Source organism: Salvelinus namaycush, unplaced genomic scaffold (genome assembly GCF_016432855.1).
Source record: "Salvelinus namaycush isolate Seneca unplaced genomic scaffold, SaNama_1.0 Scaffold198, whole genome shotgun sequence".
Classification (NCBI taxonomy): Eukaryota; Metazoa; Chordata; class Actinopteri; order Salmoniformes; family Salmonidae; genus Salvelinus; species Salvelinus namaycush.
Genome location: NW_024058763.1, coordinates 188,133 through 213,606, shown reverse-complemented (window position 1 = coordinate 213,606; position 25,474 = coordinate 188,133). Strand labels below are relative to the sequence as shown.

The 25,474-nt window shown below is 41.3% G+C and overlaps 1 protein-coding gene across 1 annotated transcript in view; it reads right to left on the bottom strand.

Moving 5' to 3' along the window:
- Nucleotides 1-25,474, bottom strand: part of LOC120037912 (D(4) dopamine receptor-like) — a 32,090-nt gene that overhangs the window by 2,773 nt on the left and 3,843 nt on the right. Inside the window, exon 3 of the mRNA XM_038983875.1 lies at nucleotides 19,671-20,281. Coding sequence (XP_038839803.1) covers nucleotides 19,671-20,281 — 611 coding nt within the window. The remainder of the gene's footprint in view (nucleotides 1-19,670; nucleotides 20,282-25,474) is intronic.

Genomic DNA, 25,474 nt, shown 5'->3' with positions numbered 1-25,474 from the left:
AACTACTGTAGGTCTATCTACATACTGTAGGTCTTTATCTACATACTGTAGGTCTTTATCTACACACTGTAGGTCTTTATCTACGTACTGTAGGTCTTTATCTACATACTGTATCCCTTTATCTACATACTGTAGGTCTTTATCTACCTACTGTAGGTCTTTATCTACCTACTGTAGGTCTTTATCTACCTACTGTAGGTCTTTATCTATGTACTGTAGGTCTTTATCTACCTACTGTAGGTCTTTATCTACCTACTGTAGGTCTTTATCTACCTACTGTAGGTCTTTATCTATGTACTGTAGGTCTTTATCTACCTACTGTAGGTCTTTATCTACCTACTGTAGGTCTTTATCTACATACTGTATCCCTTTATCTACATACTGTAGGTCTTTATCTTCATACTGTAGGTCTTTATCTTCATACTGTAGGTCTTTATCTACATACTGTAGGTCTTTATCTACATACTGTAGGTCTTTATCTACGTACTGTAGGTCTTTATCTTCATACTGTAGGTCTTTATCTACATACTGTAGGTCTTTATCTACATACTGTAGGTCTTTATCTTCATACTGTAGGTCTTTATCTACATACTGTATCTCTTTATCTTCATACTGTAGGTCTTTATCTTCATACTGTAGGTCTTTATCTACATACTGTATCCCTTTATCTTCATACTGTAGGTCTCTATCTACATACTGTAGGTCTTTATCTACATACTGTAGGTCTTTATCTACATACTGTAGGTCTTTATCTACATACTGTAGGTCTTTATCTACATACTGTAGGTCTATCTACATACTGTAGGTCTTTATCTACATACTGTAGGTCTTTATCTACATACTGTAGGTCTTTATCTACCTACTGTAGGTCTTTATCTACATACTGTAGGTCTTTATCTACATACTGTAGGTCTTTATCTACATACTGTAGGTCTTTATCTACATACTGTATCTCTATCTACATACTGTAGGTCTATATCTACATACTGTAGGTCTTTATCTACATACTGTAGGTCTTTATCTACATACTGTAGGTCTTTATCTACGAACTGTAGGTCTTTATCTACATACTGTAGGTCTTTATCTACATACTGTAGGTCTTTATCTACATACTGTAGGTCTTTATCTACGAACTGTAGGTCTTTATCTACATACTGTAGGTCTTTATCTACATACTGTAGGTCTATCTACATACTGTAGGTCTTTATCTACATACTGTAGGTCTTTATCTACATACTGTAGGTCTTTATCTACATACTGTATCCCTTTATCTACCTACTGTAGGTCTTTATCTACATACTGTATCCCTTTATCTACCTGCTGTAGGTCTTTATCTATGTACTGTAGGTCTTTATCTACCTACTGTAGGTCTTTATCTACCTACTGTAGGTCTTTATCTACATACTGTAGGTCTTTATCTATGTACTGTAGGTCTTTATCTACCTACTGTAGGTCTTTATCTACATACTGTAGGTCTTTATCTACATACTGTAGGTCTTTATCTACATACTGTACGTCTTTATCTACCTACTGTAGGTCTTTATCTACATACTGTAGGTCTTTATCTACATACTGTATCCCTTTATCTACATACTGTAGGTATTTATCTACATACTGTAGGTCTTTATCTACATACTGTATCCCTTTATCTACATACTGTATCCCTTTATCTATGAACTGTAGGTCTTTATCTACCTACTGTAGGTCTTTATCTATGTACTGTAGGTCTTTATCTATGTACTGTAGGTCTTTATCTACATACTGTAGGTCTTTATCTATGTACTGTAGGTCTTTATCTACCTACTGTAGGTCTTTATCTACCTACTGTAGGTCTTTATCTACATACTGTAGGTCTTTATCTACATACTGTAGGTCTTTATCTACCTACTGTAGGTCTTTATCTACATACTGTAGGTCTTTATCTACCTACTGTAGGTCTTTATCTACCTACTGTAGGTCTTTATCTACATACTGTAGGTCTTTATCTACATACTGTATCCCTTTATCTACGTACTGTAGGTCTTTATCTACATACTGTAGGTATTTATCTACATACTGTAGGTCTTTATCTACATACTGTAGGTCTTTATCTACATACTGTAGGTCTTTATCTACCTACTGTAGGTCTTTATCTACATACTGTAGGTCTTTATCTACCTACTGTAGGTCTTTATCTACATACTGTAGGTCTTTATCTACCTACTGTAGGTATTTATCTACATACTGTAGGTCTTTATCTACATACTGTAGGTCTTTATCTACCTACTGTAGGTATTTATCTACATACTGTATCCCTTTATCTACGTACTGTAGGTCTTTATCTTCATAATGTAGGTCTTTATCTACATACTGTATCCCTTTATCTACGTACTGTAGGTCTTTATCTACCTACTGTAGGTCTTTATCTACCTACTGTAGGTATTTATCTACCTACTGTAGGTCTTTATCTATGTACTGTAGGTCTTTATCTACATACTGTAGGTCTATCTACATACTGTATCCCTTTATCTACCTACTGTAGGTCTTTATCTACCTACTGTAGGTCTTTATCTAAATACTGTATCCCTTTATCTACCTACTGTAGGTCTTTATCTACCTACTGTAGGTCTTTATCTACATACTGTATCCCTTTATCTACCTACTGTAGGTCTATATCTACATACTGTAGGTCTTTATCTACATACTGTAGGTATTTATCTACCTACTGTAGGTATTTATCTACCTACTGTAGGTCTTTATCTATGTACTGTAGGTCTTTATCTACATACTGTAGGTCTATCTACCTACTGTAGGTCTTTATCTACGAACTGTAGGTCTTTATCTACCTACTGTAGGTCTTTATCTACCTACTGTAGGTCTTTATCTACCTACTGTAGGTCTTTATCTACCTACTGTAGGTCTTTATCTATGTACTGTAGGTCTTTATCTACCTACTGTAGGTCTTTATCTACCTACTGTAGGTCTTTATCTACCTACTGTAGGTCTTTATCTATGTACTGTAGGTCTTTATCTACCTACTGTAGGTCTTTATCTACCTACTGTAGGTCTTTATCTACCTACTGTAGGTCTTTATCTATGTACTGTAGGTCTTTATCTACCTACTGTAGGTCTTTATCTACCTACTGTAGGTCTTTATCTACCTACTGTAGGTCTTTATCTACCTACTGTAGGTCTTTATCTACCTACTGTAGGTCTTTATCTACCTACTGTAGGTCTTTATCTACCTACTGTAGGTCTTTATCTACATACTGTAGGTCTTTATCTACGTACTGTAGGTCTTTATCTACATACTGTAGCTATTTATCTACATACTGTAGGTCTTTATCTACCTACTGTATCCCTTTATCTACCTACTGTAGGTCTTTATCTACATACTGTAGGTATTTATCTACATACTGTAGCTATTTATCTACATACTGTAGGTATTTATCTACATACTGTATCCCTTTATCTACCTACTGTAGGTCTTTATCTACATACTGTAGGTCTTTATCTACCTACTGTAGGTCTTTATCTTCATACTGTAGGTCTTTATCTACGTACTGTATCCCTTTATCTACGTACTGTAGGTCTTTATCTACCTACTGTAGGTCTTTATCTTCATACTGTAGGTCTTTATCTACATACTGTATCTCTTTATCTACATACTGTAGGTCTATCTACCTACTGTATCCCTTTATCTACCTACTGTAGGTCTTTATCTACATACTGTAGGTCTTTATCTACATACTGTAGGTCTTTATCTACATACTGTAGGTCTTTATCTTCATACTGTAGGTCTTTATCTACCTACTGTAGGTCTTTATCTACCTACTGTAGGTCTTTATCTTCATACTGTAGGTCTTTATCTACATACTGTAGGTCTTTATCTACATACTGTAGGTCTTTATCTACCTACTGTAGGTCTTTATCTACTGTAGGTCTTTATCAAACTACTGTAGGTCTATCTACATACTGTAGGTCTTTATCTACATACTGTAGGTCTTTATCTACATACTGTAGGTCTTTATCTACGTACTGTAGGTCTTTATCTACATACTGTATCCCTTTATCTACATACTGTAGGTCTTTATCTACCTACTGTAGGTCTTTATCTACCTACTGTAGGTCTTTATCTACCTACTGTAGGTCTTTATCTATGTACTGTAGGTCTTTATCTACCTACTGTAGGTCTTTATCTACCTACTGTAGGTCTTTATCTACCTACTGTAGGTCTTTATCTATGTACTGTAGGTCTTTATCTACCTACTGTAGGTCTTTATCTACCTACTGTAGGTCTTTATCTACATACTGTATCCCTTTATCTACATACTGTATCCCTTTATCTACATACTGTAGGTCTTTATCTTCATACTGTAGGTCTTTATCTACATACTGTAGGTCTTTATCTACATACTGTAGGTCTTTATCTACGTACTGTAGGTCTTTATCTTCATACTGTAGGTCTTTATCTACATACTGTAGGTCTTTATCTACCTACTGTAGGTCTTTATCTACATACTGTAGGTCTTTATCTACATACTGTAGGTCTTTATCTACATACTGTAGGTCTTTATCTACATACTGTATCTCTATCTACATACTGTAGGTCTATATCTACATACTGTAGGTCTTTATCTACATACTGTAGGTCTTTATCTACATACTGTAGGTCTTTATCTACGAACTGTAGGTCTTTATCTACATACTGTAGGTCTTTATCTACATACTGTAGGTCTTTATCTACATACTGTAGGTCTTTATCTTCATACTGTAGGTCTTTATCTACATACTGTATCTCTTTATCTTCATACTGTAGGTCATACTGTAGGTCTTTATCTCATACTGTAGGTCTTTATCTACATACTGTATCCCTTTATCTTCATACTGTAGGTCTCTATCTACATACTGTAGGTCTTTATCTACATACTGTAGGTCTTTATCTACATACTGTAGGTCTTTATCTACATACTGTAGGTCTTTATCTACATACTGTAGGTCTATCTACATACTGTAGGTCTTTATCTACATACTGTAGGTCTTTATCTACATACTGTAGGTCTTTATCTACCTACTGTAGGTCTTTATCTACATACTGTAGGTCTTTATCTACATACTGTAGGTCTTTATCTACATACTGTAGGTCTTTATCTACATACTGTATCTCTATCTACATACTGTAGGTCTATATCTACATACTGTAGGTCTTTATCTACATACTGTAGGTCTTTATCTACATACTGTAGGTCTTTATCTACGAACTGTAGGTCTTTATCTACATACTGTAGGTCTTTATCTACATACTGTAGGTCTTTATCTACATACTGTAGGTCTTTATCTACGAACTGTAGGTCTTTATCTACATACTGTAGGTCTTTATCTACATACTGTAGGTCTATCTACATACTGTAGGTCTTTATCTACATACTGTAGGTCTTTATCTACATACTGTAGGTCTTTATCTACATACTGTATCCCTTTATCTACCTACTGTAGGTCTTTATCTACATACTGTATCCCTTTATCTACCTACTGTAGGTCTTTATCTATGTACTGTAGGTCTTTATCTACCTACTGTAGGTCTTTATCTACCTACTGTAGGTCTTTATCTACATACTGTAGGTCTTTATCTATGTACTGTAGGTCTTTATCTACCTACTGTAGGTCTTTATCTACATACTGTAGGTCTTTATCTACATACTGTAGGTCTTTATCTACATACTGTACGTCTTTATCTACCTACTGTAGGTCTTTATCTACATACTGTAGGTCTTTATCTACATACTGTATCCCTTTATCTACATACTGTAGGTATTTATCTACATACTGTAGGTCTTTATCTACATACTGTATCCCTTTATCTACATACTGTATCCCTTTATCTATGAACTGTAGGTCTTTATCTACCTACTATAGGTCTTTATCTATGTACTGTAGGTCTTTATCTATGTACTGTAGGTCTTTATCTACATACTGTAGGTCTTTATCTATGTACTGTAGGTCTTTATCTACCTACTGTAGGTCTTTATCTACCTACTGTAGGTCTTTATCTACATACTGTAGGTCTTTATCTACATACTGTAGGTCTTTATCTACCTACTGTAGGTCTTTATCTACATACTGTAGGTCTTTATCTACCTACTGTAGGTCTTTATCTACCTACTGTAGGTCTTTATCTACATACTGTAGGTCTTTATCTACATACTGTAGGTCTTTATCTACATACTGTAGGTCTTTATCTACATACTGTAGGTCTTTATCTACCTACTGTAGCTATTTATCTACATACTGTAGGTCTTTATCTATGTACTGTAGGTCTTTATCTACATACTGTAGGTCTTTATCTACCTACTGTAGGTCTTTATCTACATACTGTAGGTCTTTATCTACATACTGTAGGTCTTTATCTACATACTGTAGCTATTTATCTACATACTGTAGGTCTTTATCTATGTACTGTAGGTCTTTATCTACATACTGTAGGTCTTTATCTACATACTGTAGGTATTTATCTACCTACTGTAGGTCTTTATCTACATACTGTAGGTCTCTATCTACATACTGTAGGTCTTTATCTATGTACTGTAGGTCTTTATCTACATACTGTAGGTCTTTATCTACCTACTGTAGGTCTCTATCTACATACTGTAGGTCTTTATCTATGTACTGTAGGTCTTTATCTACATACTGTAGGTCTTTATCTACCTACTGTAGGTCTTTATCTACATACTGTAGGTCTTTATCTACATACTGTAGGTCTTTATCTACATACTGTAGGTATTTATCTATGTACTGTAGGTCTTTATCTACCTACTGTAGGTCTTTATCTACCTACAGTGCCACTTAATATAATGTATATGTATATACTGTACTCGATACCATCTACTGCATCTTGCCTATGCCGTTCTGTACCATCACTTATTCATATATCTTTATGTCCATATTCTTTATCCCTTTACACTTGTGTGTATAAGGTAGTAGTTGTGGAATTGTTAGGTTAGATTACTCGTTAGGTTATTACTGCATTGTCGGAACTAGAAGCACAAGCATTTCGCTACACTCGCATTAACATCTGCTAACCATGTGTATGTGACAAATAAAATGTGATTTGATTTGATTTGATACTGTAGCCCTTTATAACCGTTGTTACCAAGACCAAGCAGAAGCTGAATCAAAGTGGTGTAAAATCTCCCGACAACCACCAGACTTTACTGTACCACTGCCAACCCCAGTTGATCTGATAAGTAAAGCACAGCCAATCTAATATGTCATTCTTATTGCTATTTAATGGAGACTCAAGGAACATTAACCAGCAGTTTAACCTTCACACATTTTTTACAATGATCTTATATTCTCCTTTTGCCCCTGAAGCAGAAAACACTCCATTTTATAAAGTGGCATGTTGACATTTTACAAAGACCGACGCACACTAATGCGAGAGAGAGAGAACTCATTCGGTGGAAAGTATTTGTTAATATCTTTTTCCAACCGTGAGAAGGTAAGTAAGTGTATAGCGGTTGATCATTTAATGTTGCCACAGGGTTAACAACCCAAACTATCTATTCACACGCAATCAATTCACAACGACACCTCAGCGGCTGGGTAACACTCATTTACACTGCCTAGACCCTGTCAACATTAATACGGGGGAATCCCAAATAGCACCCTATTCCTGGTCAAAAGTAGTGCACTATGTAGGGAATAGGGTGCCATTTGGGACGAACCCCCCAAAAAGCGTTTACAATATGGCGATTGGAGTGAGAAAATTGAGCAGCATGGCTGATGTCCTTGTAGATTAGAAACCTGCCTGCCTCTCTGGTGAGGTGAATAATGCAGGAATGTTGATGGGATTGCTATAAATACTCAGTCAAGCGCTTGGAGGTCGGGGTGGAGTAGCGATACAGATTAGGGTTGCACACTAAACTGTACCCTATTCCCTATGTAGTGCACTACTTTTGACTAGAGCCGTCATAAACCTCTGGACAAAAGTGGTGCACTAAATAGGGAATAGGCTGCCAGGTAGTACCAGCTCCTGAACAGGGAAGCTCTTCCTCCCTCTGGAACTGACACTGCAACCTAATAAGCTTAGTTTACCTCTACAGCTGTGAATCAGAGCTTCCCTGACCAGACACTTGATCAAGACCAACCAACCACCTACAGCTGGGAATCAGAGCTTCCCTGACCAGACACTTAAGACCCACCAACCACCTACAGCTGGGAATCAGAGCTTCCCTGGACAGACACTTGATCAAGACCAACCAACCACCTACAGCTGTGAATCAGAGCTTCCCTGGACAGACACTTAATCAAGACCAACCAACCACCTACAGCTGGGAATCAGAGCTTCCCTGGACAGACACTTGATCAAGACCAACCAACCACCTACAGCTGTGAATCAGAGCTTCCCTGGACAGACATTTAAGACCAACCAACCACCTACAGCTGGGAATCAGAGCTTCCCTGACCAGACACTTAAGACCCACCAACCACCTACAGCTGGGAATCAGAGCTTCCCTGGACAGACACTTAATCAAGACCCACCAACCACCTACAGCTGTGAATCAGAGCTTCCCTGGACAGACACTTAATCAAGACCCACCAACCACCTACAGCTGTGAATCAGAGCTTCCCTGGACAGACACTTAATCAAGACCCACCAACCACCTACAGCTGGGAATCAGAGCTTCCCTGGACAGACACTTAATCAAGACCCACCAACCACCTACAGCTGTGAATCAGAGCTTCCCTGGACAGACACTTAATCAAGACCCACCAACCACCTACAGCTGGGAATAAGAGCTTCCCTGACCAGACACTTAATCAAGACCCACCAACCACCTACAGCTGGGAATCAGAGCTTCCCTGGACAGACACTTGATCAAGACCAACCAACCACCTACAGCTGGGAATCAGAGCTTCCCTGTCCAGACACTTGATCAAGACCCACCAACCACCTACAGCTGGGAATCAGAGCTTCCCTGGACAGACACTTGATCAAGACCCACCAACCACCTACAGCTGTGAATCAGAGCTTCCCTGGACAGACATTTAAGACCAACCAACCACCTACAGCTGGGAATCAGAGCTTCCCTGACCAGACACTTGATCAAGACCCACCAACCACCTACAGCTGTGAATCAGAGCTTCCCTGACCAGACACTTAATCAAGACCCACCAACCACCTACAGCTGTGAATCAGAGCTTCCCTGGACAGACACTTAATCAAGACCAACCAACGACCTACAGCTGTGAATCAGAGCTTCCCTGGACAGACACGTAATCAAGGGGCAACTGACAGGAGATAGAAGCCATTTGTCTGGAGTGTCTCCATCGTCTCCGTGCGTCATGTGATTTAATTGGTTGGGTGTTCATTGGACGAGGCACTGAATATAAACCTCAACTCTCTGGGAGGTGGAGAGACTTTACTCTTAAGAGACAGCCTGTCTTCATCTGGAGAGACTTTACTCTTAAGGGACAGCCTGTCTTCATCTGCATGCATAAACGGGGTTGGCGTTAGGAGGGGTGATCATTTTAATATCGATGTGGACCCCCCCCCACAAGTCAAACACTTTGATGTCAGGCACCTCCGAGATATGTTGGGCACCCCCTAGAGATTATGAGCACCCCCCTAGAACGTCCCAAAATGTCAGTTAAATTAACCTTCATAAATGTTTCCAATTTCCACTGGGTAATTTGAACCCTGCTTGCCAGTCCCTATCTAATCCGGAGCACCCCTGGAAGAAATTAAAATAGGATTGTGTGCTCCTCGATTGAGCTTCCTTATTGACCTTCCACATAAAGCAATCAAAATATCAACATTGGTCCAGAAAACCTTATTTATTTCACCTCCAAGAGCGTATTTCATTTAGCGAATGTGGAGAACAATTACAGTCAACAAATGCTTTTTACAAATTGGAAACAGAAAATTGTCCGTCCTTTAACCCTTTGATAGAATAAGTGTTGTTGCCAAAGAGGAAAAAGAGAGGATGTCTGTCTGTCTGTCTAGTAGGAGAGGATCTGTCTGTCTGTCTGTCTGTCTGTCTGTCTGTCTGTCTGTCTGTCTGTCTGTCTGTCTGTCTGTCTGTCTGTCTGTCTGTCTGTCTGTCTGTCTGTCTAGTAGGAGAGGGTCTGATGTCTGTCTGTCTGTCTGTCTGTCTGTCTGTCTGTCTGTCTGTCTGTGTGGGAGAGGATCTGATGTGTCTGTCTGTCTGTCTGTCTGTCTAGTAGGAGAGGATGGGATGTCTGTCTGTCTGTCTGTGTGGGAGAGGATCTGATGTCTGTCTGCCTGTCTGTCTAGTAGGAGAGGATCGGATGTCTGTCTGTCTGTCTGTCTGTCTGTCCTGTCCGTCCTGTCCGTCCTGTCTGTCTGTCTGTCTGTCTGTCTGTCTGTCTGTCTGTCTGTCTGTCTGTCTGTCTGTCTGTCTGTCTGTCTAGTAGGAGAGGATCTGATGTCTGTCTGTCTGTCTGTCTAGTAGGAGAGGGTATGATGTGTCTGTCTGTCTCTCTGTCTGTCTGTGTAGGAGAGGATCTGATGTCTGTCTGTCTAGTAGGAGAGGATCTGATGTCTGTCTGTCTAGTAGGAGAGGATCTGATGTGTCTGTCTCTCTGTCTGTTGAGTATAAGCTAAATGCTTCTCATTCTTTTCCCCTCTTATGCTCCCAACTTTCCGTGTAGGAATCACTACCCTCAGTGACATCTTAATATCTACCCTCAATGTAAAGAACAAGACCAACACGAACGTCGGCAGTGCACAGCCTCGTCTCTGACCACAGAACAGCCACATTTTTCTGTTCATATCCCAACTATTTGACATGTTGAATCGCCCACCGTTCATCGCCACCCAGCCGGTGATCTACTGAGTGGAGAGGGCCGACATTGGTGTTGGTCTGTGTCGTCTTCAACAGGAAACCACCCTCACTGACTGCCTGGTGTTATGAGGGACAGCCTGTCGTGTCCACAGCAGCGGGCCCTGCGTGGTAAACTGTGTTTCCTGCTAATACTAATTGATGTGACGCTCTGAGTGTTACCTGATACCAACTGCATCCTGGGACACGATGATCAAATGAAGGATCAACTTCAATTCAAAGTCATCTGGAAAAACCCCTGATCTGTAAACAGCAACGTTCCTTTATTTCTTACTTAAAAACCCTGATCTGTGAACAGCAACGTTCCTTTATTTCTTACTTAAAAACCCTGTTAGAAACGCAGATGGGCTTTTCACCCTGCTGAACCAAACCAAGCTGTACAGAGCTGACCTGATTACGCATATCACAATCATCCTTTCTGGAACTTTGATGAAAATATCCACATTATGTTTGGCTTGGGCATGTTAGTGTGAAATGACTATCTGTTTTAAATGAGTCACCACCCACATGGTCTCCCACGTAGATTACCAAAGACAGAGGAACATCCATCAGTCTGGCTGTGTCACTGGAGACTAATGAAGACATTTAACTCTCCTCAACACTTCCATCTGGTTCTGCTCATTAGTTGAAGCCGTGAATGACTCAGTAGGCACCTCTATACTTAAACCTGTGGTCATGTGTGTTGTGGGATAAGACGATCCAAAGTGGTACATATTGATTGGATTTAAGGCTTTAAGCTGAACTTAGTCAGGTAGAGAACGGCAGACTAAAGTCACACTTCTGATAGGTCTACAGACCTTCTGTCAGACCTAGCATCTGATGACTACAGACCTTCTGTTAGACCTAGCATCTGATGACTACAGACCTTCTATTAGACCTAGCATCTGATGACTACAGACCTTCTGTCTAACAGACCTTCTGTCAGACCTAGCATCTGATGACTACAGACCTTCTGTCAGACCTAGCATCTGATGACTACAGACCTTCTGTCTAACAGACCTTCTGTCAGACCTAGCATCTGATGACTACAGACCTTCTGTCAGACCTAGCATCTGATGACTGCAGACCTTCTGTCTAACAGACCTTCTGTCAGACCTAGCATCTGATGACTACAGACCTTCTGTTAGACCTAGCATCTGATGACTACAGACCTTCTGTTAGACCTAGCATCTGATGACTACAGACCTTCTGTTAGACCTTGCATCTGATGACTACAGACCTTCTATTAGACCTAGCATCTGATGACTACAGACCTTCTGTCTAACAGACCTTCTGTCAGACCTAGCATCTGATGACTACAGACCTTCTGTCAGACCTAGCATCTGATGACTACAGACCTTCTGTCAGACCTAGCATCTGATGACTACAGACCTTCTGTTAGACCTAGCATCTGATGACTACAGACCTTCTGTTAGACCTAGCATCTGATGACTACAGACCTTCTGTTAGACCTAGCATCTGATGACTACAGACCTTCTGTCTAACAGACCTTCTGTCAGACCTAGCATCTGATGACTACAGACCTTCTGTTAGACCTAGCATCTGATGACTACAGACCTTCTGTTAGACCTAGCATCTGATGACTACAGACCTTCTGTTAGACCTAGCATCTGATGACTACAGACCTTCTGTCTAACAGACCTTCTGTTAGACCTAGCATCTGATGACTACAGACCTTCTGTCAGACCTAGCATCTGATGACTACAGACCTTCTGTCTAACAGACCTTCTGTCAGACCTAGCATCTGCTGACTACAGACCTTCTGTTAGTCCTAGCATCTGATGACTACAGACCTTCTGTTAGACCTAGCATCTGATGACTACAGACCTTCTGTTAGACCTTGCATCTGATGACTACAGACCTTCTATTAGACCTAGCATCTGATGACTACAGACCTTCTGTCTAACAGACCTTCTGTCAGACCTAGCATCTGATGACTACAGACCTTCTGTCAGACCTAGCATCTGATGACTACAGACCTTCTGTCAGACCTAGCATCTGATGACTACAGACCTTCTGTTAGACCTAGCATCTGATGACTACAGACCTTCTGTTAGACCTAGCATCTGATGACTACAGACCTTCTGTTAGACCTAGCATCTGATGACTACAGACCTTCTGTCTAACAGACCTTCTGTCAGACCTAGCATCTGATGACTACAGACCTTCTGTTAGACCTAGCATCTGATGACTACAGACCTTCTGTTAGACCTAGCATCTGATGACTACAGACCTTCTGTTAGACCTAGCATCTGATAACTACAGACCTTCTGTCAGACCTAGCATCTGATGACTACAGACCTTCTGTTAGACCTAGCATCTGATGACTACAGACCTTCTGTCAGACCTAGCATCTGATAACTACAGACCTTCTGTTAGACCTGGCATCTGATGACTACAGACCTTCTGTTAGACCTAGCATCTGATAACTACAGACCTTCTGTTAGACCTAGCATCTGATGACTACAGACCTTCTGTTAGACCTAGCATCTGATGACTACAGACCTTCTGTTAGACCTATCATCTGATGACTACAGACCTTCTGTTAGACCTAGCATCTGATGACTACAGACCTTCTGCTAGACCTAGCATCTGATGACTACAGACCTTTACCTTAGTTATGTTGCCTGGCTGCAACACAGGGAAGTCTACAGGACCCTACATGATAAAGTGTAGTCCCTCGTCATCAGTTTCTCCGATAAGATGCTACTGATATCCAAGGGCTTTCCTAATTTGGGTTTAGTAAATACCACAGCCTCCAATGTATATTAGCTATTGGCTGGGTTTGATGACCTTTGGTATGATTTGATTAGTAAATGTTTTTAACGTGTTTAACCATTTAGTCGTGTTGCTTGACGACAACATGTCGTTGCTTATCATTACTTATCATTAACTTTTCATTATTGATGATAAGTGCATAATCATTTAGCATCTGCTGTCAACAGTGTAGCATTCTCCTAACAAACTGTGTATCTGCTGTCAACAGTGTAGCATTCTCCTAACAGGCTGTGTATCTGCTGTCAACAGTGTAGCATTCTCCTAACACGCTGTGTATCTGCTGTCAACACTGTAGCATTCTCCTAACAAGCTGTGTATCTGCTGTCAATACTGTAGCATTCTCATAACAAGCTGTGTATCTGCTGTCAACAGTGTAGCATTCTCCTAACAAGCTGTGCATCTGCTGTCAACAGTGTAGCATTCTCCTAACACGCTGTGTATCTGCTGTCAACAGTGTAGCATTCTCCTAACAAGCTGTGCATCTGCTGTCAACAGTGTAGCATTCTCCTAACATGCTGTGTATCTGCTGTCAACAGTGTAGCATTCTCCTAACAAGCTGTGTATCTGCTGTCAACAGTGTAGCATTCTCCTAACAGGCTGTGTATCTGCTGTCAACAGTGTAGCATTCTCCTAACAAGCTGTGTATCTGCTGTCAATACTGTAGCATTCTCCTAACAAGCTGTGTATCTGCTGTCAATACTGTAGCATTCTCATAACAAGCTGTGTATCTGCTGTCAACAGTGTAGCATTCTCCTAACAAGCTGTGTATCTGCTGTCAATACTGTAGCATTCTCCTAACAAGCTGTGTATCTATCCATCCTGCCCTGCCTATCTAAGGTCTTCGAAAGCCAAGTCAACAAACAGATCACTGACCATCTCGAATCCCACCGTACCTTCTCCGCTGTGCAATCCGGTTTCCGAGCCGGTTACGGGTGCACCTCAGCCACGCTCAAGGTACTAAACGATGTCATAACCGCCATCGATAAAAGACATTACTGTGCAGCCGTCTTCATCGACCTGGCCAAGGCTTTCGACTCTGTCAATCACCATATTCTTATCGGCAGACTCAGTAGCCTCGGTTTTTCTAATGACTGCCTTGCCTGGTTCACCAACTACTTTGCAGACAGAGTTCAGTGTGTCAAATCGGAGGGCATGTTGTCCGGTCCTCTGGCAGTCTCTATGGGGGTACCACAGGGTTCAATTCTCGGGCCGACTCTTTTCTCTGTATACATCAATGATGTTGCTCTTGCTGCGGGCGATTCCCTGATCCACCTCTATGCAGACGACACCATTCTGTATACTTCCGGCCCTTCCTTGGACACTGTGCTATCTAACCTCCAAACGAGCTTCAATGCCATACAACACTCCTTCCGTGGCCTCCAACTGCTCTTAAACGCTAGTAAAACCAAATGCATGCTTTTCAACCGTTCGCTGCCTGCACCCGCACGCCCGACTAGCATCACCACCCTGGACGGTTCCGACCTAGAATATGTGGACATCTATAAGTACCTAGGTGTCTGGCTAGACTGCAAACTCTCCTTCCAGACTCATATCAAACATCTCCAATCCAAAATCAAATCTAGAGTCAGCTTTCTATTCCGCAACAAAGCCTCCTTCACTCACGCCGCCAAACTTACCCTAGTAAAACTGACTATCCTACCGATCCTCGACTTCGGCGATGTCATCTACAAAATAGCTTCCAATACTCTACTCAGCAAACTGGATGCAGTTTATCACAGTGCCATCCGTTTTGTTACTAAAGCACCTTATACGACCCACCACTGCGACCTGTATGCCCTAGTCGGCTGGCCCTCGCTACATGTTCGTCGTCAGACCCACTGGCTCCAGGTCATCTACAAGGCTATGCTAGGTAAAGTGCCGCCTTATCTCAGTTCACTGGTCACGATGGCTACACCCACCCGTAGCACGCGCTCCAGCAGGTGTATCTCACTGATCATCCCTAAAGCCAAAACCTCATTTGGACGCCTTTCCTTCCAGTTCTCTGCTGCCTGCGACTGGAACGAATTGCAAAAATCTCTGAAGTTGGAGACTTTTATCTCCCTCAACAACTTTAAAAATCTGCTATCCGAGCAGCTAACCGATCGCTGCAGCTGTACATAGTCCATCTGTAAACTACCCACCCAATTTACCTACCTCACCCCCCATACTGCTTTTATTTATTTACTTTTCTGCTCTTTTGCACACCAGTATCTCTTCTTGCACATGATCATCTGATGATTTATCACTCCAGTGTTAATCTGCTAAATTGTAATTACTCGATTTATTGCCTACCTCATGCCTTTTGCACACATTGTATATAGATTCTCTTTTTTTTTCTACCATGTTATTGACTTGTTTATTGTTTACTCCATGTGTAACTCTGTGTTGTTGTCTGTTCACACTGCTATGCTTTATCTTGGCCAGGTCGCAGTTGCAAATGAGAACTTGTTCTCAACTAGCCTACCTGGTTAAATAAAGGTGAAAAAAAAAAAAAAAAAATCTGCTGTCAACACTGTAGCATTCTCCTAACAAGCTGTGTATCTGCTGTCAACAGTGTAGCATTCTCCTAACAAGCTGTGTATCTGCTGTCAACAGTGCAGCATTCTCCTAACAAGCTGTGTATCTGCTGTTAACACTGTAGCATTCTCCTAACAAGCTGTGTATCTGCTGTCAACAGTGCAGCATTCTCCTAACAGCTGTGTATCTGCTGTCAACAGTGTAGCATTCTGTATTGTCTTAACAAGCTGTGTATCTGCTGTTAACACTGTATCATTCTGTATTGTCTTAACAGGCTGTGTATCTGCTGTTAACACTGTAGCATTCTGCATTCTCCTAACAAGCTGTGTATCTGCTGTTAACACTGTATCATTCTGTATTGTCTTAACAGGCTGTGTATCTGCTGTCAACACTGTAGCATTCTGTATTCTCCTAACAGGCTGTGTATCTGCTGTCAATACTGTAGCATTCTGTATTGTCTTAACAGGCTGTGTATCTGCTGTCAACAGTGTAACATTCTGTATTCTCCTAACAAGCTGTGTATCTGCTGTCAATACTGTAGCATTCTGTATTGTCTTAACAGGCTGTGTATCTGCTGTCAACACTGTAGCATTCTGTATTCTCATAACAGGCTGTTTATTGTTTACTCCATGTGTAACTCTGTGTTGTTGTCTGTTCACACTGCTATGCTTTATCTTGGCCAGGTCGCAGTTGCAAATGAGAACTTGTTCTCAACTAGCCTACCTGGTTAAATAAAGGTGAAATAAAAATAAAAAAAATCTGCTGTCAACACTGTAGCATTCTCCTAACAAGCTGTGTATCTGCTGTCAACAGTGTAGCATTCTCCTAACAAGCTGTGTATCTGCTGTCAACAGTGCAGCATTCTCCTAACAAGCTGTGTATCTGCTGTTAACACTGTAGCATTCTCCTAACAAGCTGTGTATCTGCTGTCAACAGTGCAGCATTCTCCTAACAGCTGTGTATCTGCTGTCAACAGTGTAGCATTCTGTATTGTCTTAACAAGCTGTGTATCTGCTGTTAACACTGTATCATTCTGTATTGTCTTAACAGGCTGTGTATCTGCTGTTAACACTGTAGCATTCTGCATTCTCCTAACAAGCTGTGTATCTGCTGTTAACACTGTATCATTCTGTATTGTCTTAACAGGCTGTGTATCTGCTGTCAACACTGTAGCATTCTGTATTCTCCTAACAGGCTGTGTATCTGCTGTCAATACTGTAGCATTCTGTATTGTCTTAACAGGCTGTGTATCTGCTGTCAACAGTGTAACATTCTGTATTCTCCTAACAAGCTGTGTATCTGCTGTCAATACTGTAGCATTCTGTATTGTCTTAACAGGCTGTGTATCTGCTGTCAACACTGTAGCATTCTGTATTCTCATAACAGGCTGTGTATCTGCTGTCAACACTGTAGCATTCTGTATTCTCCTAACAGGCTGTGTATCTGCTGTCAATACTGTAGCATTCTGTATTGTCTTAACAGGCTGTGTATCTGCTGTCAACACTGTAGCATTCTGTATTCTCCTAACAGGCTGTGTATCTGCTGTCAACACTGTAGCATTCTGTATTCTCCTAACAGGCTGTGTATCTGCTGTCAATACTGTAGCATTCTCCTAACAAGCTGTGTATCTGCTGTTAACACTGTAGCATTCTGTATTCTCCTAACAGGCTGTGTATCTGCTGTCAACACTGTAGCATTCTGTATTCTCCTAACAAGCTGTGTATCTGCTGTCAACACTGTAGCATTCTCCTAACAAGCTGTGTATCTGCTGTTAACACTGTAGCATTCTGTATTCTCCTAACAAGCTGTGTATCTGCTGTCAACACTGTAGCATTCTGTATTCTCCTAACAAGCTGTGTATCTGCTGTCAATACTGTAGCATTCTGTATTCTCCTAACAAGCTGTGTATCTGCTGTTAACACTGTAGCATTCTGTATTCCCCTAACAAGCTGTGTATCTGCTGTCAACACTGTAGCATTCTGTATTCTCCTAACAAGCTGTGTATCTGCTGTCAATACTATAGCATTCTGTATTTTCCTAACAGGCTGTGTATCTGCTGTCAATACTGTAGCATTCTGTATTCTCCTAACAGGCTGTGTATCTGCTGTCAACACTGTAGCATTCTGTATTCTCCTAACAGGCTGTGTATCTGCTGTCAACACTGTAGCATTCTGTATTCTCCTAACAGCTGTGTATCTGGTGTCAATACTGTAGCATTCTCATCATTGTACATTAGAAAGGTTGTTTCTCCCATTAATAATTTAAATATAAAAGTAGCTCATGGCAGGAGGCACACCACACTTACAGTTCTACCTAAAATGGTTATTTGGTTGTCCTTTTCCAAGCAGAACCCTTTGGGTTCCATGTAGAACCCTTTTCCACAGAGGGTTCTACCCAGAACCCAAAAAGGTTATTCAAAAGCGTTCTCCTATTAGGACAGCCAAATAACCTCTTTTGAAAGCTTTTTTGTTTTTAAGTGTGAACCAGTTCATTATGACAGATCAGGAAGCCGTGAGAGCACTGCAGGACACAGCACCTTTTTATAGAAGGATTTAGTTTTTCTCTCACCGATGAAGATGATGTGCCACCAGCATCCACCACTCAAACATAGTGCATGTTTCATCAAAAATGCACCTCATCAGCCTGACACTGAGAAAATGACTCAACCACCTCAAATTATTCATGAATGATGATGCTGTGGCCCAAAAAAAAGTGAATAACTCCAGAAATGAGAGATAGAGAATCCCCCCCTTAGGTATATCACTGCATCATTTCCATTTAGACCGTTAGGGCCCCTTCATCAATTTCCAGGTCAGTGTGAGTCCAGAGAGGCCCGAAACACAATACTCTCCCAGTGGACCAAACTGGTTAAAATAAGAGAATCACATCATTTCAACCAGCGTGGCCTGCTGGGTATTTAATCCTTTTCATCACTTCATCTCATGACTGAACATTTCTATCAATTTCCAGGTCCTGGTTTGATGAACATTATCATCCATTTAATAAGCAGGTCAGTGAATCAGAAGCTGGAAACACAATACTTTCATCCTGTTTTAAATGTAGCCTGTCATTATAACTGGAGAACCGGTTCCCAGTACTATCTGATAGTGACTGTCTAGTCTAGCTTTTAGGGCTCCCAATGTGTGTGTTTTAATTATATATATATTTAATTTTTTATTTAAGCCTTTGGAGAAAGCAATGTGTGCTTTGAGGCCGGCCATAAGGGGTTTATACAGTATGTGCCCAAAACATGTATTTGACCCAGGTCTGATCACGACCAGTCAGAACCTACCCTATGAGCCCTCAATAGAAAAGAGAAAGGGGGGAAGCAGAGATGGGGACTTGAGTCAGTCACAAAGACTTTGAAACTTGATTCTGACTCATAGCACTCTGACTCTGAAGTTTGAAGGAAACCTTTGTAACTTTTTGACAGGTTTGAGGGGAACTTATTAGTTTTGACAAGTCAGGGGAGCCTTTGTGAGTTTTTGACAACTTTTTGACAAGTCTGTAACTTTAATCTGTGGCACTTACCCACCACAACAGGAAGAACCCTCATGGCCTTCCTCTCCCTGCCGTTGATCTTGGCTCGCTTTCTCTTCTGCGGCGGCTTCTGCTGGTAGGCGATGGACGGCACGGAGCTGATCCTCTCCCTGTACGCCGAGGGGAACGGGGGGCAGTCCGGCTGCAGATAGTCATCGGTATCCTCCAGCCCCAGCCGGGCCTGAGCCAGGTCCCTTTCGATGATCCTGGGCAGGGGCATGGGCAGCGGCCCGGGGATGGTCCCTGAGGTTGGCATGGCGGAGGCTGCGGCTGCATGCTGAAGCTTCCTACATGTCTGGATGCTGTTCCTCAGCTTGGCCTTGCGCGCCTCCTCCCACCTCTTCAGGCCCTGGAACATGCCGAAGTAGAGGAGGAGCATGATGGGGCAGGGGATGAAGAAGGAGCAGACAGAGGAGTAGACCACGTAGTTGTCATCTTCCAGTTTACACTCGGTGGGGTCCCGCTGGGGGATGTTGTTGATACCCAACATGACGGGGGAGGCCACGGCCAGGGCTATGAGCCAGGTGCCTGACAGCAGGATGATCTGACGCTGGTCAACGTGCTTCCTGTTGTAGTTCAGAGGGATTGACACAGCAATGAACCTGGGGGAGAGAGAGGGAATTACATTTACATTGAATGAACTACAGGACAAAATACAAAACCCTCCAACCCAAAAAGGCCTGTGGGGTTGATGGTATCCTCAATGAAATGATGAAATATACAGACCACAAACTCAATTTGGCTATTGTTAAACTCTTTAACATCATCCTCAGCTCTGGCATCTCCCCCAATATTTGGAACCAAGGACTGATCACCCCAATCCACAAAAGTGGAGACAAATTTGACCCCAATAACTACCGTGGGATATGCGTCAACAGCAACCTTGGGAAAATCCTCTGCATTATCATTAACAGCAGACGCGTACATTTCCACAGCATAAACAATGTACTGAGCAAATGTCAAATGGGCTTTTTACCAAATTACCATACGACAGACCATGTATTCACCCTGCACACCCTAATTGACAAACAAACATGCAAAGTTCTCTCATGCTTTGTTGATTTCAAAAAAGCTTGACTCAATTTGGCACGAGGGTTGAACAAATTGATGGAAAGTGGTGTTGGGGGAAAAACATCCGACATTATAAAATCCACGAACACAAACAAGTGCGCGGTTAAAATTGGCAAAAAACAAACATTTCTTTCCACAGGGCCCGGGGGGTAAGACCGGCATGCAGCTAAAGCCCCACCCTCTTCAACATATATATAAACAAATTGGCGAGGGCAACAGTCTGCAGCACCCGGCCTCACCCTACTAGAATCTGAAGTCAAATGTCTACTGTTTGCTGATGATCTGGTGCTTCTGTCACCAACCAAGGAGGGCCTACAGCAGCACCTAGATCTTCTGCACAGATTCTGTCAGACCTGGGCCCTGACAGTAAATCTCAGTAAGACAAAAATAATGGTGTTCCAAAAAAGGTCCAGTTGCCAGGACCACAAATACATATTCCATCTAGACACCATTGCCCTAGAGCACACAAAAAACTATACATACCTCGGCCTAAACATCAGCGCCACAGGTAACGATCTGAGAGACAAGGCAAGACGGGCCTTCTATGCCATCAAAAGGAACATAAAATTCAACATACCAATTAGGATCTGGCAAAAAATACTTGAATCAGTTATAGAACCCATTGCCCTTTATGGTTGTGAGGTCTGGGGCCCGCTCACCAACCAAGAATTCACAAAATGGGACAAACACCAAATTGACACTCTGCATGTAGAACTCTGCAAAAATATCCTCTGTGTACAACGTAGAACACCAAATAATGCATGCAGAGCAGAATTAGGCCGATACCCGCTAATTATCAAAATCCAGAAAAGAGCCCTTAAATTCTACAACCACCTAAAAGGAAGCGATTCCCAAACCTTCCATAACAAAGCCATCTCCTACAGAGAGATGAACCTGGAGAAGAGTCCCCTAAGCAAGCTGGTCCTGGGGCTCTGTTCACAAACACAAACAGACCCCACAGAGCCCCAGGACAGCAACACAATTAGACCCGACCAAATCATGAGAAAACAAAAAGAATCGGGAGAGTACGCTGAGAGTCGGGAAGCAAGTTCAGGGAGTGTTTTTAATAAATAAATGCAACTAAATACGAAACACAGACATGACACAGGAACAGAAACAATAACGCCTGGGGAAGAAACCAAAGGGAGTGACATATATAGGGAAGGTAATCAGGGAGGTGATGGAGTCCAGGTGAGTCTGATGACGTGCAGGTGCGCGTAACGATGGTGACAGGTGTGCGCCATAACGAGCAGCGTGGTGACCTAGAGGCCGGAGTTGGAGCCCACGTGTCAGGAAGAATACCTGACCACTGTGACTGACCCAAAATTAAGGAAATCTTTGACTATGTACAGACTCAGTGAGCATACCCTTGCTATTGAGAAAGGCCGCCGTAGGCAGACATGGCTCTCAAGAGAAGACAGGCTATGTGCACACTGCCCACAAAATTAGGTGGAAACTGAGCTACACTTCCTAACCTCCTGCCAAATTATGACCATAGAGGCACATATTTCACTCAGATTACACAGACCCACGAAGAATTTGAAAACAAATCCAATTTTGATAAACTCCCATATCTATTGGGTGAAATACCACAGTGTGCCATCACAGCAGCAAGATTTGTGACCTGTTGCCACAAGAAAAGGTCAACCAGTGAAGAACAAACACCATTGTAAATACAACCAATATTTATGCTTATTTATTTTCCCTTTTGTACTTTAACTATTTGCACATCGTTACAACACTGTATATAGACATAATATGACATTTGAAATGTCTGTATTCTTCTGGAACTTTTGTGAGTGTAATGTTTACTGTTAAATTTGAATTATTTATTTCACTTATATTTATTATCTATTTCCCTTGCTTTGGCAATGTTAACATATGTTTCCCATGCCAATAAAGTCCCTTAAATTGAAATTGAATTGAGAGAGAGAGAGAGAGAGAGAGAGAAATCACAAGGTGGTCTTTAGTGATCATATGGGGCCTCTAACTAGAGTTCCTGTGGTCTTTCAGAGGGATGGACACAGGGATGATCCTGGAGGAGGAGAGAGACTGTTTAGTGATCACGACACAAGTGACCTTTGACCCTGTCCGGTGGTGGAAAAAGTTCTCAATTCTCATACTTGAGTAAAAGTAAACATAGAAAATGACTCAAGTCAAAGTGAAAGTCACCCAGTCAAACAATACTTGAGTAAAAGTCTAAAAGTATCTGGTACTTTGTTATAAAGTAAAAATTGTTATAAAGTAAAAAGTCAAATTAAACGCTATACATCAAACTCCTTATATTATTAAGCAAACCAGACGGCACAAGTTGTATTTTTTTTCTGAGACAGCACCGGGCTCAGTCCAACAAATAGACATCATTTACAAACCAGACGGCACAAGTTGTATTTATTTTTTGAGACAGCACGGGGCTCAGTCCAACAAATAGACATCATTTACAAACCAGACGGCACAAGTTGTATTTATTTTTTGAGACAGCAAGGGGCTCAGTCCAACAAATAGACATCATTTACAAAACCAGTATTTGTGTTTAGTGAGTCCGCCAGATAAGCGGCAGTAGAGATGACAACACTTTATATTGAAAGGTGAGTGGATTGGACCATATTGCTGTCCTGGATGAACATTCGATATGTAACGAGTACTTTTGGGTGTCAGGGAAAACGTATGGAGTAAAAAGTACATTATTTTATTCAGGAATGTAGTGAAGTAAAAGTAAAAGTTGTAAAAAATATGAATAGTAAAGTAAAGCACAGATACCTCCCAAAACTACTTAAGTAGTACTTGAAAGTATTTTTACTGAGTTACTTTACACCAGTGACCATGTCCACCAAGCCTACCAGATGGCAAGGTGGAGCTGCACAGAGGGAGAGAGACATTTTATATGAACATTTTAGTCATTTAGGAGAGGTTCTTATCCAGAGCGACTTACAACTAGTACATTCAACTGATGTAAATACAAGTTTATATATTAAAAAAACACCTATCATCGCAAGTAGAGACTCTTTAGTGACAAAGGACCTATACCTACAGTATGACCCTTTACCTACAGTATGACCTTTATCTACAGTATGACTCTTCAGCTACAGTATGACCCTTTACCTACAGTATGACCCTTTACCTACAGTATGACCTTTACCTACAGTATGACCTTTACCTACAGTATGACCCTTTACCTACAGTATGACCTTTACCTACAGTATGACCCTTCAGCTACAGTATGACCCTTTACCTACAGTATGACTTTACCTACAGTATGAGGGACCCTACAGTATGACTTTACCTACAGTATGACCTTTACCTACAGTATGAATTTACCTACAGTATGACCCTACAGTATGACTTTACCTACAGTATGACTTTACCTACAGTATGACCCTACAGTATGACCCTTTACCTAAAGTTTGACCCTTGACCTAGAGTTTGACATTTACATACAGTATGACTTTGCCTGCAGTATGACCCTTTACCTACAGTATGACCCTTTACCTGCAGTATGACCCTTTACCTGCAGTATGACCCTTTACCTGCAGTATGACCCTTTACCTGCAGTGTGACCCTTTACCTGCAGTATGACCCTTTACCTACAGTATGACCTTTACCTGCAGTATGACCCTTTACCTACAGTATGACCTTTACCTGCAGTGTGACCCTTTACCTACAGTATGACCTTTACCTACAGTATGACCCTTTACCTGCAGTATGACCCTTTACCTGCAGTATGACCCTTTACCTGCAGTATGACATTTACCTGCAGTATGACCCTTTACCTACAGTTCGACCCTTTACCTGCAGTATGATCCTTTACCTGCAGTATGACCCTTTACCTGCAGTATGACCCTTTACCTGCAGTATGACCCTTTACCTGCAGTATGACCCTTTACCTACAGTATGACCCTTTACCTGCAGTATGACCCTTTACCTGCAGTATGACCTTTACCTGCAGTATGACCTTTACCTGCAGTATGACCCTTTACCTGCAGTATGACCCTTTACCTACAGTATGACCCTTTACCTACAGTATGACCCTTTACCTGCAGTATGACCCTTTACCTGCAGTATGACCCTTTACCTGCAGTATGACCCTTTACCTGCAGTATGCCTTCACTCTGATTAATTTGAGCTTTAGTGCAGAACTTCTATCGATACAAATGCATGATTTGAGTGAAAGTCATGAATTGGTTGTTTCTCAGCCCGATGCAACAAGTCAATAGTGACCTGATGCAAATGAAAATTCATAACAGAAATAGACTGTTGACACAAGGAAAAAATGTATGCTTGTTTATTGTTTATTTACGGTGTTTTCCTGTTAATAAACAATAATACATGTTTCCCTTGCGTCAACAGTCTATTTCTGTTATGAATTTTCATTTGCATCAGGTCACTATTGACTGAGGCTAAACATTATTCAATTAATTTATTCATTTATGCAAATATATTTATACTCTCAAATTGGTCAAAATGTTAAAATGTTATAAATCTATTAGAATCACTGTGGGTGGCTTTCAGACGTTGCTATGCCGGGGCTTATTTTTCTCCAACTAGGTAATGGATTTTAGTTGGTCCCCTTCCATCTTTCTGTCTATTTTGCAACATTTCACACAATGTGTTTATTTATCTCTCAGCAGCAGACCCTGAGCTACTGGGAGGTGAGGTAAAGGGGTCAATATCATTAGAAGTAGAGAGACTCAGGAGGTAGAGCGGTCAACACCATTAGAAGTAGA